The following is a 17,041-nucleotide window of genomic DNA, read 5'->3' as shown; positions in this document are numbered from 1 at the left end:
GTATCAGTACCAGCGATTACCATTTGGCGTCGCTAGCGCACCGGCCATTTTTCAGCGGTTTTTGGAACAGCTCACGGCTTCCGTTCCCGGCTGCATAAACTATCTGGATGACATTGTTGTCACGGGAGCCTCCACTGCAGAGCACCTTCGTAATTTACGTTCACTGTTTCGGGTTTTGCATTCGGCTGGGTTGAGGTGCAATCTGGACAAGTCACAGTTCTTCCAACCCTCCATTGAGTATCTTGGTTTCCAGTTGTCCCGTGAGGGCATACGCCCTCTCCGTGAGCACGTTGCGGCCATTAACGCTCTACCCCGGCCGTCTACGGTCAAAGAACTTCAGGCGTTTCTAGGCAAGATTGCTTATTATCACAAATTCATTCCATCCGCAGCAGCGGTAGCTTATCCTCTGCACCAGCTGTTACGCAAAAACGTCCCCTTCTGTTGGTCCGACGGGTGTGAGCAGGCTTTTGTCCGCCTGAAGGCTCATTTGCAGTCGGCGCCTTGTCTTGCCACATTCCGTCCGGGTCAGCACTTGGTTCTGGCGACTGACGCGTCACAGTATGGCCTAGGGGCTGTTCTCGCCCATCGGTATGAGGATGGGTCGGAACGACCCATTGCCTATGCTTCCAAGACCCTCAACGAGGCGCAACGGCGTTACTCTCAAATCGAAAAGGAGGCGCTCGCTATCATTTATGCTCTAAAAAAGTTCAGCGTTTTTTTGTATGGTTCTAAGTTTCACCTCATCACCGACCACAAACCGCTGGTCTCTCTGTTCAGCCCCTCGGCGTCACTTCCGGATAAGGCAGCTCACCGCCTGCAACGTTGGGCCTTATACTTGTCTCGTTTTCATTATGAGATTCACTATCGCCCCACGGCCCAGCACGCAAACGCGGATGCATTGTCGCGATTGCCGATGGGCCCCGACCCTGTTTTCGATCGCGATGAACTCCTCTGTTTCCACATTGATGAGGAAGAACGTCGTGCAGTCGAGGGCTTTCCACTTACAGGTTCGCAGGTCGCGTCAGCTACTGCGCGGGACCCGGTCCTGCGTCGGGTGATCGGTTTTGTTCAACGAGGTTGGCCAGACAGGACCGGGGGCCGGGCATCGGATCCCCTTCGCAACTACCATGCCTTGCGCCTTCGTCTGTCTGTTCGTGATGGTGTTGTTCTTCTGGCCACGGATGGCGCATCTCCACGGGTCGTGGTGCCAGCCTCTCTTCGCAAAGATGTTCTCAAACTGTTGCACGGAGGCCATTGGGGTATTTCTCGGACTAAGTCCCTGGCCCGCAGGCACGTTTATTGGCCCGGCATTGATTCGGACATCGCCCATATGGTTGCTGCATGTGGCCAGTGTGCTCAACAACTGGCGGCACCTCGTACAATGCCCTCTCCGTGGCCTGATCCAGCTCAGCCATGGGAACGGGTGCACGCCGACTTTGCTGGCCCCTTCCTCGGTGCTTATTGGCTACTGTTGATTGACGCCTTCTCGAAGTTTCCATTTGTTGTTAGATGTCCGTCGCCCACCACTGCGGCGACGACGCTGGCTTTGTCCAAAATCTTTGCGCTAGAAGGTCTTCCATCCACGATCGTCACGGACAATGGCCCTCAGTTCTCTTCGCAGGCCTTCCGTGATTTTTGTACTGGACAAGGGATTCATCATGTTACCGCACCTCCCTTCCATCCGCAATCGAATGGGGAGGTCGAGCGCCTTGTCCGCACTTTCAAATGCCAGATGAAAAAATTCCTTAGTGATTTTTCCACAGATGACGCCCTGCTGCAATTTCTGAGTTCTTATCGCTTCACGCCTCTGGGTGATCGCAGCCCTGCTGAACTCTTGCATGGCCGCCAACCGCGCACTCTACTGCACCTGCTTCACCCTGTCAGGCCTTGTACTGTGTCCCCTAGTGCGGGAAAATACTCGGTGGGCGCCGACGTGTGGGCACGGGGGTATGGATCTCGCCCTAAATGGATTCCAGGGGTGGTCAAGGCTCTTCGCGGCCGCCGGCTTTGTGAAATCCGTACGGGCGACGGCACGGTTGTTCGCCATTACGACCAGATGCGCCCACGAGTGGTGGCCACGCCTGTGCCACCGCCCCATCCTTCGCCTCCACCAGCCCGAGACGCCAGTCCTGTCGCTGCTGCCGATCTACCGTCCGTGTTGATGCAGCCGCCGTCGCTGCCGCTTCCAAGTACTCCGGAACCGGCCCCAGTCGCGACGCCGCCATCTCCGGGACCCATCTCGCTGGAGCACACTCCCAGGTCAATGACACCTATGGATGCTGCTCCGGAGTTTTCACCCATCATCTCATCCAGGAGGCACGTTCCTCGCACGAGCTTCCGTCCTGGACATTTTCGACCATACTCGCGTGTCTCTGCGCGGGATCTCCTCGGGGCCTCACAAGAGGCCATGGATGTCTCTGCGCTGTCCATGTCTCCAAGGAAGTGAGTGTTTATTTTTTTCAAGGGGGGAAAAGTGTTGTGATAGTGCCACGACATTTAACAGTGCCGCCACGACAGTACGCACAAACGGCGATAGAGGCGCTCCGCAAATCAGACGAGCGCGGGAGCGCCACCTAGCTACGAACGGCACCGGCCGCATGTCACGGCACAGCAGTCGAATACGAGAGACTGAGTTGTAATCATGTGATCAGTTATTGTTTCTAAGAGAGAGTGTGAAAATCCACGCAATTATTGTGATTAAAGGTTATAACAGATACAAAGAGTAAATTTATCCTGTTTTGCATACCACAGTTCTGGTTTATGAATTGCCCGGAAACAATCTTGAAAAAACTTCCAACTAAGTAAATTTTAAACTGGTTTTCTTCAAATGCAGATAAGACTCATTATATGGCATTACATAAACCTTAAAGAAATATTGAAGAAGTTAACACAAAGTGTAGAGATCAACTAGTAGAAAAAAGTTGAGGATTCAAAACCCCTAGGTGCATATATAGACAGCAGATGTTATTGGTCAGCCCACATTTTTCATCTTTTGAAAAGACTTAGCTCCATCAAGAAATACAAACCATAACTGATATTTATCTACTCTACTCCATATTCTGGACATTATATAAAAACAAACTACCACTGAATCTTTCATCAGTTTAGATATGTGGCATTTCTTTGTAACATTAATACAACAGTTTTATTCTTCATGGAGTTTATATTGTGCCAGGTCTATACATGACACACAAAGCAACTTATGTTTGGTCACAAAATGGAAGTTAATGGTTTTACAAACATGTCATCTTAAAATAGGTACTCATATTGTTTCATTCCTTATATAGGTGTTAAGTGCCTGGCCTTATCTTACCAAGCAGAGTGGTCCCATAGTTGAAAGCGGGCTTGCATTCCAGAGGACAATGATTTAAATCCTCTTCCAACCAAACATTTTCTGTGGCTTTCTATATTACTTAAGATGAATACCGAGATAGTCGATCCTAATTTGAGACCTCTTCAACGCAATGCAAATAATGAATTCCCACAGTATAAGGGTCATTTCAAAACTTCTGAACACTGTGCATGTGTGACCATTATGGTGGTGTGATAAAAGTTGAAATACATGTCAGCAAGACTCTAGGCAGGATAGTCGTTTATATGTTTGCTGGTTTGCATGGCTGTCATGAGTAATTCACTTTTAAAATGGAAGGTGACCAACATCCCTTCATCAAATTCAAATCCCTACTTGGAAAAGAACCTGACATAAATTTACAACCCTTTGAAACAGGGGAGTCAGATTAGTATAGTGGATCATAGCACAGAATAATGGTGGCTTGCTCACTTCCTTGAAGGCCGGGTAACTGCGGAGGATAACCCAAGAAGTGGAAGGCTGTCAACAGCAGGTTATTGTTAATGACATTTTGAGAGAGGATTGACAAAAAATGTTTATTATGAGGCCACAATGTCCATAAATTCAGTTTTCAGAATCATAAGTGAAAACCTAAGGATAAAAAAATTCACTACAAGATGGGTTCCACATGATCTGACTGGAAAGCAGAAAGCAGATCACAAAAGAATCACAGGAGAATTGCTTCAACATTATCAAACAGAAAGAGAACATATTCTGAAAAGTATTATTGCACTTGTTGAAACCTGGATATGAGATTTTGAGCCAGAAATGAAGTCTCAGTCACCACAGTGGAAAAGTTCTTTGTCTCCATGCTCAAAAAAATTCTGTTGCCAACAGTCAAGGGTGAAACTGTTTGTGATCTTTGCGTATGACATGTGTGCAATCATAGCTAAAAATAGAACCACAGGGGACATCTGTAACTGGTGTGCAATACAAGCTGTTTCTTCAAAATGTTTTGCACCCCAAAAATTTGTCAAAGAAGGTGGAACATGCTAGCAGCTGGTGTCCTCATTCTGCCCCATCAGTGAGTGAAATGCTAGACAAATATAGATGAGAAATACTTCACCATCCACCATACAGTCCTAATATGAGCCCACCAGAATTTCTTTTGTTTCCCGAATTGAAGTAACAACTACATGGAAAATGTTTTGATACAATTGATGACCTGAGTAATCGGACAGCTCAACAATGAAGGTGTCCTGTGTGGAATACAGAAGTTGTCAAAACGTTAGGAAGCTGTCATAAGCAAGAACTGAGATTATGTTGAATGTCTGAAAATGTATTTATGTATTTTGTAAAAGAAATTTTCTTCAATTCTGTCTTACAGTGTGCAGAACCTCTGAAGTGACCCTCATATGAAACTACCAAACCAAAATATTATCTTTATTAATCCACAAAAATGTTTTTATTAATGAGCTGTCCATTGTGGTGATGAACTTTAATCAATTCTTGAATATTATTGCCTCAGACAGATTTTTTGTCATTTTGAGTTCATCTTTTAATCTCAGGAATAGTACATATTTCTCATGTTTAGTTTTGAATGTCACTAAATTTACAAGCCTTACTCTGATAAACATTCTGCTTCTATTGAACAATAAATTTCTCTGTGTGTCATTTTTTAAGCTTGGGTGGTGTGTCTCATTTTCAGTATTTAATTTAATTTTGTCCATTGCTGTCAGTGTGTTCCCATGACTGAATTACTTTCATAAAATAAAAAAGCAATCTGCCTTCAGTCAGAAACCATGATTGTGACATAAAATCACGATTTATGACTGAATGTCTTTTGAATTTTTAAGCCTTTGGAAAGGTAAACTGTACCTCAAAAACAAACAGTAAAGTCTCTGGCCAACTACATAACTGCTGCACAGTTCCAAGATATGAAAATTCTCAGTTTCACATTAACAGCTATCTCAATACAAAACATACTACCTTTCAACCACTTTCAAATGCATACTCTTTGAATCTCTCTCTATGCCTATCTTCGCAGAGATTACATAGCTTCAGCTCCCTTGAGAATTCACCTCTGTGTCGTGGGGAAGTTGGGAGAGCAAGTGCATGTATCAGATTCACTTATGTATTACAATGGATCCCTGGCTGAATGCACATTTCTCTGCCTGAAATCTGTGATCCTGAAATGCTCACTCTCAGATAGCTTTTTTTATTCTGGGTGACCCTTTGATACTTCTTTTCTAAAGAAAAAAAATTGTTCATTTGTGTTCCACTTAGAAGTTTTGGCACCTGTGAAGTACCCGTCATAGCAAAAATGTGGAAAATAAAATATTCCAAGGTATACTCTATATTTTTACTGCATTTTTGATATGATTTATAATGCTCATATGCCAATAGAAAATTTTTATTATAATTTTTTTTATTTATTGTCTATTCATTTGCTCACGTACATTTCAGTGTACTTTATGTATCGGGCATCTTAACCTAAGAGTATACCACATTTTTTTTTACGTGTGTACATTCTGTTTCATTGGTTTAAAGAAATTCATTTATGCAATTATATAAAATGCTAGGTTCAGATTTAATATACAAATTATAATATATTGTGACTAATCAATATTACAAAATGTTTTACAGATCTAAAGGATCTACCTAAGGATGTTAATATTAGACCCCCTCTGACTTTGTATGCCTTTTGGTACTAACCATCATCATCATCATAGTCATCATTATCATTTTGAGCAATTTCCAGCCCTAGGCTGGGTCTGTCTGTTTAGAACACAAGCCTTTCCATCTGATGCTGTTTTCCCATCTTTCTGTGTTCATTCTTGTGCAGTTATCACAACTTTTTTATCAATACTCCCTTCCACGCCTTTTAGCCTTCTATTCCGTGGTCTCCATCTTGGTCGTTAGCTTCACATCTGCATTTCATATATCTACTTGGGACTCCTCTTGCTTTCATTCTCTGTAAGTGCACATACCATCTTAGCTGTAATATTTCTATCCTGTTCTGCAAGGGTTCCTCTTTTGCTGTTTCCCTTATCCTTTCATTTGTCATCCTTTCTCCACTTGTTACTCCTATCCTACATTTGAGGAATTTCATTTTACATCCATGTAATCTGTTTACATCTCTTTTCTTCATTCCGCATGTTTTAGATTCATTGGTCAATATTGGGATGTAATAACTTGTGTATATTACTTCTTTGCTTTTTTTTTGGATGTATTGTTTTCGAATCCAGGCTCTTAACACTTCATGGGAATGTTTCTGCCTGTCTGCCATGTTCACTGATCTCTTTCTCATTTCTTCCATATTCTTTCAGTACTTGACACTTTCCAGCTTCCTCAGTTGTTCACCTCCAATCCTTATTCCTTCTAGTTATACAAGGAGAAATAAATTGCATAAAAAGAAATGATTTACATTAGTTTTTATCTTCACTTCCTTTTTGCTTAATTACCTGAAGTTGCAAGGTCATGCTACCAGGAATTCTTACCAGGTCTGTGTTGTTCTTTGGTATTAGATCCTTAACTTCTGAGGGCTATGTCTCCTAAAAGAATCCTTCCTAGTTCTATGTTCCAAATGATCTTTAACTAACCTATCAGTGGGTTAGTTGCCGCTCCATTTGTAGTGCACCCAGCGTTACTGTTATTCTGCCCTTTTCATTGGTAGAACTTCTTGTAGGAACATTGTTAATGCCCTTCACGGGTCAGCAGTAACATTTGATACATATCCAAATAAACAGGCATCTGATCAGTGTTGCCCCTATGGCCTAGCAAATAGTCATGCTGTTGTTTATGACTCTGATACGTAACTGATTTTTTGTCAAACATCAGGGGAAGTTGCTAAGCTAGTGTTATTCAACACTGTAATATAAGCCCCACCCTCTTCATCGTCCTCATGCACCAGCCACCATATGCTTTGAATTCCATGATACATGCAGTTAGAAAATTCTTCGTCATCTCCAATGCCTTCAGTCAGTCAATTTCTTGAGTAACTGGAAAGCTTTAATTGTGTTTCTCTCATTCATACTGAACAACCTGCTTCTCCAGCCCATGGAACCTTCTCCACTTTCTGTGCCCTGAAAGTTTTTTTAATGTAGAACTGGTGTTCTTTAATTTATTCATCTGATGCACATGCAAACATTCACTTCTTTGACATCAAATTTTCATCTTGTTCCACAGGTGTTTCTGCCCTCTGCTTCATGAATCACCAATAACTTAAAATTAGCACTGTATTGACTGCGTGAATCGATTGTGAACCATGAACTCTTGATCCACATTTCTCAACATAGTCACAGCTGTCATTTGCATCCATTATAGATTTCTACAATTTACAGTACTTACAGCAATGGCAATATAACCAAATTCAATGACAACATTATGTTGTCATCTCTGGCTTCTTACAGCTAAATCAACAGAAATCATACTTTGCATTAACACCGTTGTGAACCTTGAAAATCAACAGTGCTGTAGAACAGTAGCAGCTTAGCACCAGTGTTGGAGTTTATGTTTCAGTAGTTGTGTCAAGTTTTAAGTGCTCTATGTGAACATATTTTTGCTAGCATTAACTTGTCTCCTGTAAAAACATATATTATTCTTGAGTATTTGTCCAATTGTAAAGTCACAACAATTCTGGCTACAGTTGGATGTAGGTGAAATGCAGTTTAAGCACAGTAGATGTTCATTAAAAGCCAAGGTATGCAGTATACATTCCCAGGGTTGGCAGCAAAGTGAAATTTGATGCCCACTCGCCACTCCCCTCATCACATGTCTCTTAGTTCTCAGGCAGCTGGAGCACTGTTTCCCCTCCTACCTTTTCAAAGTCTGTGCACGACCTCAATTGCGAAAGCTTGATCTGTAAATGTAATTTGATCTCTATATTTAGCTACTATACAACATAAAATTGTTGCCCTCAGGAACAGTAGTTTAATCTATGAATGTAAGATGACCTTGTATTTTTTGAATGAGAAATTTGGGAGAAACTCACCTTATAGTCGAGAAAGTATGGTATGTTACTCTTACATGTTATCAAAATATTCTCTTACTGTATAGATGTGATGGTCCTGTAGATGTGTTCATACTTGTGTTTCAAACTTCTTTGCATCTGTAGTAGATTGTATAATATTAGGTTTGTTGACAGATTTACCCTGATACAATATGTTCCTTTTTGACACTTACTGATTATTCTGCTGTATTGTGCAGGTGACTGTCAATATCTAAAATTTGTTCATACTTTCCTTATTACTTTTACATCTATTGATGAACAGTGATGTTCCCATGATGTAATTATTGTCTGTCTCTTTACTCATTTTTGTCAATCTGTAGTACTGGGACAACGTACTTTGTGTGTGTGTGTGTGTGTGTGTGTGTGTGTGTGTGTGTGTGTGTAAGACTTGGCTCTGTGATGAAGAATTTACTCCCCCACTTTTCATAAATAATCAAAGATATTCCAAACTGTCTAATTTCAGTGCTTTGTGTAAGTAAATAATTCTTCTTTAATGATGACAGGTAATTCAAAACATGACATGGGATGCAAGCTCCGAAGCCAGCTTAATACGTCTGCTATAGTAGAAGCACTGGAGCAGCTGAAGAGGTGTCCTGTTGGCTTAGATACTGTGTTGCGGAAGACTGTATCGTTTGGTGTGGCTTTCCATCATGCAGGTTTGCTTCATACATTTATTGTGTCACTGAGAATTTATTGTAAATATGACTTAGTTACTATTTCTAATTAATGTCCTGATTTTCAGGTTTGACCTTAGATGAAAGGGATATAATTGAAGGATTATTTCGTGGAGGAGTTATACGTGTTCTTGTTGCTACGTCTACTCTCTCATCAGGTGTCAACTTACCTGCCAGGCGAGTTATCATTAGGTCTCCATTATTTTGTGGTGAAGCCATAGGAATTCAAACATATCGCCAAATGATTGGAAGAGCTGGGAGACTGGGAAAGGACACGGAAGGTAGTAATTATAGAGCACTTATACCGTTTAGAAACTGCATGTGTACTGCATGTATTTTCACTACCTTTTGCTAATGCTGTTCTAATGGTAACTAGTTTTAATGAATTTTTCTGAGCATCTTTGTCTTCATTATTGAATTTTTTTGCCTGCTAACTTATTCAATGATTGCTTTTAATAATTTGATGGCTCCAAGCATTAACATCATAAATCCAAAAATGGGCAAATTGATCTACGGTGTTTTTGCCAGAATTGTTACTTCACTATTTTTCTCCTGTATAAAATTGTCTCTGTAACACTGATACTTAAGCAGCAATAACAATCTTCAGAATATCGTAGGTCATCTGCGGAACTCAATTACTGATGAAAAGAATTACAAGTTATGTTATGCTGTTTGTCCTGGAATAATGGTACCAAAATTACATCCATAATTGTTGTTACTTTGTTTGTACAGTTATCATCCTCACTATTTAGTTGGGAGCCTTGTCATCTAAGCCACTTGTAGCTGATAATAGTACTGCTCATTGTAAACATGGTCATCAGTCTGAATGTAACCAATGATTTTGCATAGAATAATAGTTGATAAAGAGCTGTATGAACAGGTTTTTTGAGTTCTCTGCTTTTATAATTGGTATAAGCAATTGAGTTCTTGACCGATTATATACTCAAGTCAAAAATTAAAGGTAATGATCATGGTTAATGTTCAAGTAATAAAACAACGACATGCAAAAGGAGTAGGAACCCATTATTGTGGCTAAAAAATAGTACAAAGGAATCCCCAAACAGAGGTTTGGCACATAAAGGCTGAAAGAGTGCTGAGATCCAAACTACACTCCTGGAAATGGAAAAAACAACACATTGACACCGGTGTGTCAGACCCACCATACTTGCTCCGGACACTGCGAGAGGGCTGTACAAGCAATGATCACACACACGGCACAGCGGACACACCAGGAACTGCGGTGTTGGCTGTCGAATGGCGCTAGCTGCGCAGCATTTGTGCACCGCCGCCATCAGTGTCAGCCAGTTTGCCGTGGCATACGGAGCTCCATCGCAGTTTTTAACACTGGTAGCATGCCGCGACAGCGTGGACGTGAACCGTATGTGCAGTTGACGGACTTTGAGCGAGGGCGTATAGTGGACATCCGGGTGGACGTACCGCCGAATTGCTCAACACGTGGGGCGTGAGTTCTCCACAGTACATCGATGTTGTCGCCAGTGGTCAGCGGAAGGTGCACGTGCCCGTCGACCTGGGACCGGACCGCAGTGACGCACGGATGCACGCCAAGACCGTAGGATCCTACGCAGTGCCGTAGGGGACCGCACCGCCACTTCCCAGCAAATTATGGACACTGTTGCTCCTGGGGTATCGGCGAGGACCATTCGCAACCGTCTCCATGAAGCTGGGCTACGGTCCCGCACACCGTTAGGCCGTCTTCCGCTCACGCCCCAACATCGTGCAGCCCGCCTCCAGTGGTGTTGCGACAGGCGTGAATGGAGGGATGAATGGAGACGTGTCGTCTTCAGTGATGAGAGTCGCTTCTGCCTTGGTGCCAATGATGGTCGTATGCGTGTTTGGCGCCGTGCAGGTGAGCACCACAATCAGGACTGCATACGACCGAGGCCCACAGGGCCAACACCCGGCATCATGGTGTGGGGAGCGATTTCCTACACTGGCCGTACACCTCTGGTGATCGTCGAGGGGACACTTAATAGTGCACGGTACATCCAAACCATCATCGAACCCATCGTTCTACCATTCCTAGACCGGCAAGGGAACTTGCTGTTCCAACAGGACAATGCACGTCCGCATGTATCCCGTGCCACCTAACGTGCTCTAGAAGGTGTAAGTCAACTACCCTGGCCAGCAAGATCTCCGGATCTGTCCCCCATTGAACATGTTTGGGACTGGATGAAGCGTCGTCTCACGCGGTCTGCACGTCCAGCACGAACGCTGGTCCAACTGAGGCGCCAGGTGGAAATGGCATGGCAAGCCGTTCCACAGGACTACATCCAGCATCTCTACGATCGTCTCCATGGGAGAATAGCAGCCTGCATTGCTGCAAAAGGTGGATATACACTGTACTAGTGCCGACATTGTGCATGCTTTGTTGCCTGTGTCTATGTGCCTGTGGTTCTGTCAGTGTGATCATGTGATGTATCTGACCCCAGGAATGTGTCAATAAAGTTTCCCCTTCCTGGGACAATGAATTCACGGTGTTCTTATTTCAATTTCCAGGAGTGTAGATTAATGAAGCCTGAATGCGATCCCTAGTTATTATGACTTTAATGTCATAATAAGTTAACCCAACGAAACAGGCAGTCTATTTTTTAGCCGTTTTGGCAGATGGGAGATCATATGAGGGTCACTCCAAAAGAAATGCACACTATTTTTGTAAAAATATAGCTTTCATTCTGCATGTGTGAAAGTTTTACAGTGTGTAGATATGTCCTTCCCACTTGGTTTCAAACTTAGTTCAACCTGTCCCCGTGAGTGGCGCCATCACAGCATGGATTCAAGATGGCTGCTACACTTGACATTTGTCAGAAGCAACGTGCTGTCATAAAATTCCTGTGCTATGAAAATGAGACAGTGGGAAACATCCAAAAGAGGTTGAAAAAGGTGTATGCACATGCTGCTGTCGATCACAGTACAGGTAGTGGGTGGGCAAGCAGGTTACGTGATGGAAGTGGACGCAGTAATATTGAGGATTGTCGTCACAGCGGCAGGCCTCGTACTGCGCGCGCGCGGGCGCGCGCGCCCGCGCACGCGCACACACACACGCACGCACACACACACACACACACCAGAAATGCGCAGAGAGTTAATGAATAGGTGACTGCTGACAGATGCATCACAGTGAATGGTTACGCTACGTTGGGATAGGGGAAGGAAGTGTTTGCAGAATACTGAAAGTGTTGACGTTAAAGTTTTGTGCCAGGTGGGTTCTCAGGATGTTGACAGTGGCTCACAAAGAAATAAGAAAAACGGTATGCAGATAACTTTTGGAACAGTACGAGAATGGTGGAGATGAATTTCTTGGAAGAATTGTGACAGGTGATGAAACATGACTCCATCATTTTTCACCAGAGACAAAGAGGCAATCAGTGGAGTGGCATCATGCAAATTCACCCAAGAAAAAAAATTCAAAACCACACCTTCTGCTGGAAAAGTTATGGCTACGATGTTTTTTGATTCCGAAGGACTCTTGCTTGTGAACATCATGCCAAGTGGAACCACCATAAATTCTGATGCATATGTGATGACACTGAAGAAACTTCAAGCTTGACTGAGTTGTGTTCGACCACATCGGCAAAAGCAGGATGTTTTGCTGTTGCACGACAATGCATGGCCACATGTCAGTCAAAAAACCATGGAAGCGATCACAAAACTTGGATAGACAACACTGAAACACCTGCCTTACAATCCTGACCTGGCTCCATGTGACTATCATCTCTTTGTGAAACTGAAAGACTCTTTGTGGAACAAGTTTTGAAGATGATGACTCCTTTGTGCACACTGCCAAACAATGGCTCCAACAAGTTGGTCCAGAATTTTACCATGCGGATATACAGGTGCTGGTTCAAAGGTGGCGTAAGACAGTTGAGAGGGATGGAAATTATGTGGAGAAATGAAAATATTGTTCCTAAAGGATGTTTCTACACACTGTAAAACTTTCAAACATGTAGAATAAAAGATGGATTAAAAAAAAATAGTGTGCATTTCTTTCAGAGTGACCCTTGCAGCAGACAGGGAGAATTCATCTGTCGATATATGGAAAATTTTAGCAGAAAACAGATCTGAAATGTTCTGTAACAGTTAATGGGAATAACATTAAGATGTGTCAGAAAATGTTTCTTAATGCCACCTCAATTAAAGATGTATGGTGGAGACTACTACGAAAAAACTGAGATCAGATGGAATTTTGTCACCTGACTTTCAAAAGCAGGAATATGTTACAACTTGCAGGGTGTATACGACCTGGGACAACTGGGATGTCTGGGAAAAACTCGGGAATTTTTTTATCTGGGAGAAAATCAGGAAAAACCCAGAATTTATTTAAAATTCCAAAAATTTTTCTTTGTTTTAGTTTTCAGTTAAATTTTTGTAATTTTGACTGGTAAGAACCAATGCTCTAACAAAGGATATTACTGTATCCTGCTATTGCAGAATGGTATTGCAGCAATAAAATATGAACCAGAGAAAAAAATGAAAATAAAACTTATGTTGCAAAGGAAATGCGCCATATGCAGCAACAAAGCACAGCACACGTACAGGTGTCTGCCAACATCAAAATGTGTCAAAGGCCTTAGGAAGACTATGCAATGCTTCATAACAACAAATTGCTTTTGATGAACGTGACATCAGAACTGTTTACATTAGATTCCTTTGAGCAGTTGCGAGGGGGCTTTGTGCATTTGCAATTGAGTTACATGTGAGTAGTACCTTCTCCAGCTTCTGGGTAAAGAAGTGCAGCTGTTAGCTGTATAAGCAGTGGCAGCAAACAGCCAAATGCTACCCACAAAAATTTTACTGGTGCACACAAGCTGCCAGATTCATGCATGCGTGACAGGCCTGGATCTAGGGGGCGAGGGGCAAACCTTGGTATCTGCCTTGGGTGGCAACTTCAGGGGGCAGGGGCAAATACATATTCTTGACAAAAAAAAAAACCTTGTTTCACAAAGCGCCTAGCATCCAGTACACGTTGGTCTATCAGTTATTCATATGATTCTTTTAAATGCATCCCTGTTGGTATTTGAACATTTCTGAACACATTGTAAGTTGATTTCTGAATGAATCATAAGTTGATTTTTGAATGTGTGCATATTGTATGTGATGTCTCTGCCAGGGGGATCCCCCTCACATCTAGAAATAAACTTTCCTGCAGATAAAAGGGGACAGGGATATACGACTGAGCGGAATAAAGCCGAATGGTGAATGCTAATTGCTGTTTGTTTATGTGATTGACAGGGTTTGCGAATGTTCAGTGTTGTTATAATTACTAGCGAAATCCATAGATTCAAACTACCAGAGTGAAAATAAATGACTGACAGGAATAACAGCTAAGGAAGATTATGTATTATCTTCTCAGTGTATCCAAGAAAATGAAATTTTGACAGAAAATTCTCGGCCAGACTTCTACACTAGTTAGGGCCAGTTGTACAGTCTGCGGCTAGCAGTCACCTACGTTCTGTTCTGGAAGTAGCACAGAAAATGTGTTGTACAAACACGTAATAATGCCTAACTGGAGAATAAATGTAGGATCACTAAACCAGTGGTTGTGGCAGGGTTAGTGAAGTTAACCGGAGAATAAGTTTTGACACATATCTTACATTTCCTAGAACTCATATGTTTTGTGTATCAGACTCTTCCGAAAGATGTATGCTACAAAATGAACATATTTTCGAAAAATAGATTTTTAAAATATTTTGCGTTCTACCTCAAATGCTTGGGGGGGGGGGGGGGGGCACTATATAGTATTGCCCCATTTTGGAAATATTGTTGATCCGGGCTGATGCACAGACCTGTTCTGAGATGAAGTGGGGAGATGGGTAGTCTCCACCTGCCCCGTGTCTACGTTTTAGTGATTTTGCTGTTTCCTCTCACATCAGATGAAAGCGAAACAGGTTTTTCCGGCCGGTAGCTATAGTTTCAGGTTTTATTTTATTTCCACTTCTCTGACAGTCAAGTACTAATTGCCTTGCAGAACAATGAAGTTTTTTTTGCAGATTTTTGATAAAGAAATTTGGATTTTATTAATCTTTTCCACTGAGGCAGACAATTTATTTGAAACGAAGTGTTTAATTTCACAATATTGGCTAGTTTCAACTGTTCACTGCATTTCAAGTGCACATTTTCATCTTTTAGCTCATATAACATAATGCCATAACAAAAAAACAAACATGAGATAATACAGTACAGGTATTTCAAGAAAATTTACAACCAAGTCTGGGTATACTGTAAGTCAAATTATGCATTTTAGTATGGTTCACGAAGTTTTGATTCTCTTGGAGTAACCTCTGATATTTTGTTTCTTTTGTGACATAATGTAAGATCTTTTAATGCTTTACATGTACAAACGTATGGGCTTCGTGCACCATTGTAGCTACGCAAGCATGGTGACGCCTGTTAGCTGGCGTTCTCAGGCAACTGCTGAAACAAACCCATTTCTAACAGGTTGCAGGAAAATATACTGAACGGTTGTTTGTAAAGTGTTACTTTCAAAGTAAATTTCCATTTACACAAGATGAACTATGTGCGAGAATGTACAATGAACTTTTTAAATCACAGAGCATTTGACTTCCATATAAAAATAAACTCTTTGAGGAAGACCATTTAGAGGAATTTTTAGTCCAGAAGACCAGACATTGATGTCGTCATTAAAAATTTTACTGGCACATTTGTGTGATGTATCCCCCCTGGGGGTCCAGGGATTAGAATAGGCCCGATGTGCTCCTGCCTGTCATAAGAGGCTACTGAAAGGAATCTCACACGTTTCTGCGTTTATGTGATGGTCCCCTGTTGGGTTAGAAATCGATTTTTCAAAATTTTTTTGAAGGGCGAGCCAATTGGGGAAGTGCGCCCTACATGGTGCATTGTGTCCATCATGCCTTGAGATCTTTAGCCCAGTTTCTTGTCGCCGCACTGCAGTCCAGCTCATTCTACATCTCGTGGGTGAGGATGTCTTCCTGGGTGCGTTTTCCACCATGCACTGTGCAGTGTTGCTTTTTGCGCCGACGATGACCATTGGCTTCTTTGCACCTCATATCCAGCACAGTAGCCAATCCGTTGTGGTGGGACCACCATGTACCCTGTTGGTTGTAGCCTCCTGACAACACAGAGATCGCTCTGCTGATGCCTGCACTATTAACTCCCCACGTATGCCAAGGGGTAGATGCCCATCCCCCTGGGGCATCGGGACTCCCGGCAATGGCCCTCCTGTCAGGTGGCCTTTGCTGTGGCTGGGTGGCGCCCGTGGGGAGGCCCCCTGGTCGGAATGGGTGTCATCGGGGCAGATGGCGTGCAATGAAGTGTACCATGTCATCACTTGCTGGTGATCAACCAACAGCAGTCTCTAAGCTTTCCAAGTCTCAGTACAATGCAAGAAAGTATGACCCTAAATCATTACCCTCTCTGTCCACACCATTGTAGGAACACCAGGCTAAGGATGGCAGCAAACCTTATTCACCCCAGGAACCTCACATGTACGAGAACTGATTGGGACTCCTTTTTTCCGATGAAGTCACAGTTTTCTGTAGAGCATTTAGAGGACAAGTTTGGGGAGGTGGAGGGCTTGTCCAAAATGCGATCTGAATCAGTCTTGATAAAAATAGCATCCTCTGCCCAGTCATGGACTTTACTCGCTTGTAACAAGTTAGGGGATGTTTCTGTTACCATCATGCCACATAAGAGCTTAAATATGGTCCAGGGTATTATCTTCCACAGGGACATTCTTTTGTAGTCTGTCAATGAGCTGTGCGCCAATTTAGAGCGGCGAAGTGTTCATTTCGTGTGGCGCATATATTGGGGACCAAGGGTAGATCAGGTTGCCACCGGTGCCTTCATCTTGGCTGTCGAGCGTGACACCTTACCTGAGAAGGACAAAGTGACGGTCTACCGCTGATATGTCGAGCCTCATATCAGTCACCCAAGGCAGTGCTTCAAGTGCTGAGACTTCAGCCATATGTATTCCCACTGTACTTTCTGCCTCACATGTCAAGATTGTGGACGTCCATCACATCCCAATAATCCATGTGCCCCACCTACCGTCTGTGTCAACTGTGGAGA

At 42.8% G+C, this 17,041-nt stretch overlaps 1 protein-coding gene across 3 annotated transcripts in view; it reads left to right on the top strand.

The window, feature by feature from the left end:
- Positions 1–17,041, top strand: part of LOC126336904 (DNA polymerase theta-like) — a 303,016-nt gene that overhangs the window by 98,444 nt on the left and 187,531 nt on the right. For all 3 annotated transcript variants that reach the window (XM_050001035.1, XM_050001043.1, XM_050001052.1), the window contains exons 8-9: positions 8,804–8,956; positions 9,043–9,255. In XM_050001035.1, the coding sequence (XP_049856992.1) occupies positions 8,804–8,956; positions 9,043–9,255 (366 nt within the window). The remainder of the gene's footprint in view (positions 1–8,803; positions 8,957–9,042; positions 9,256–17,041) is intronic.

The sequence above is a fragment of the Schistocerca gregaria genome, chromosome 1, assembly GCF_023897955.1.
Source record: "Schistocerca gregaria isolate iqSchGreg1 chromosome 1, iqSchGreg1.2, whole genome shotgun sequence".
NCBI lineage: Eukaryota > Metazoa > Arthropoda > Insecta > Orthoptera > Acrididae > Schistocerca > Schistocerca gregaria.
Note: the sequence above shows the minus strand (reverse complement) of the source record. Positions and strands in the feature narration are given on the sequence as shown.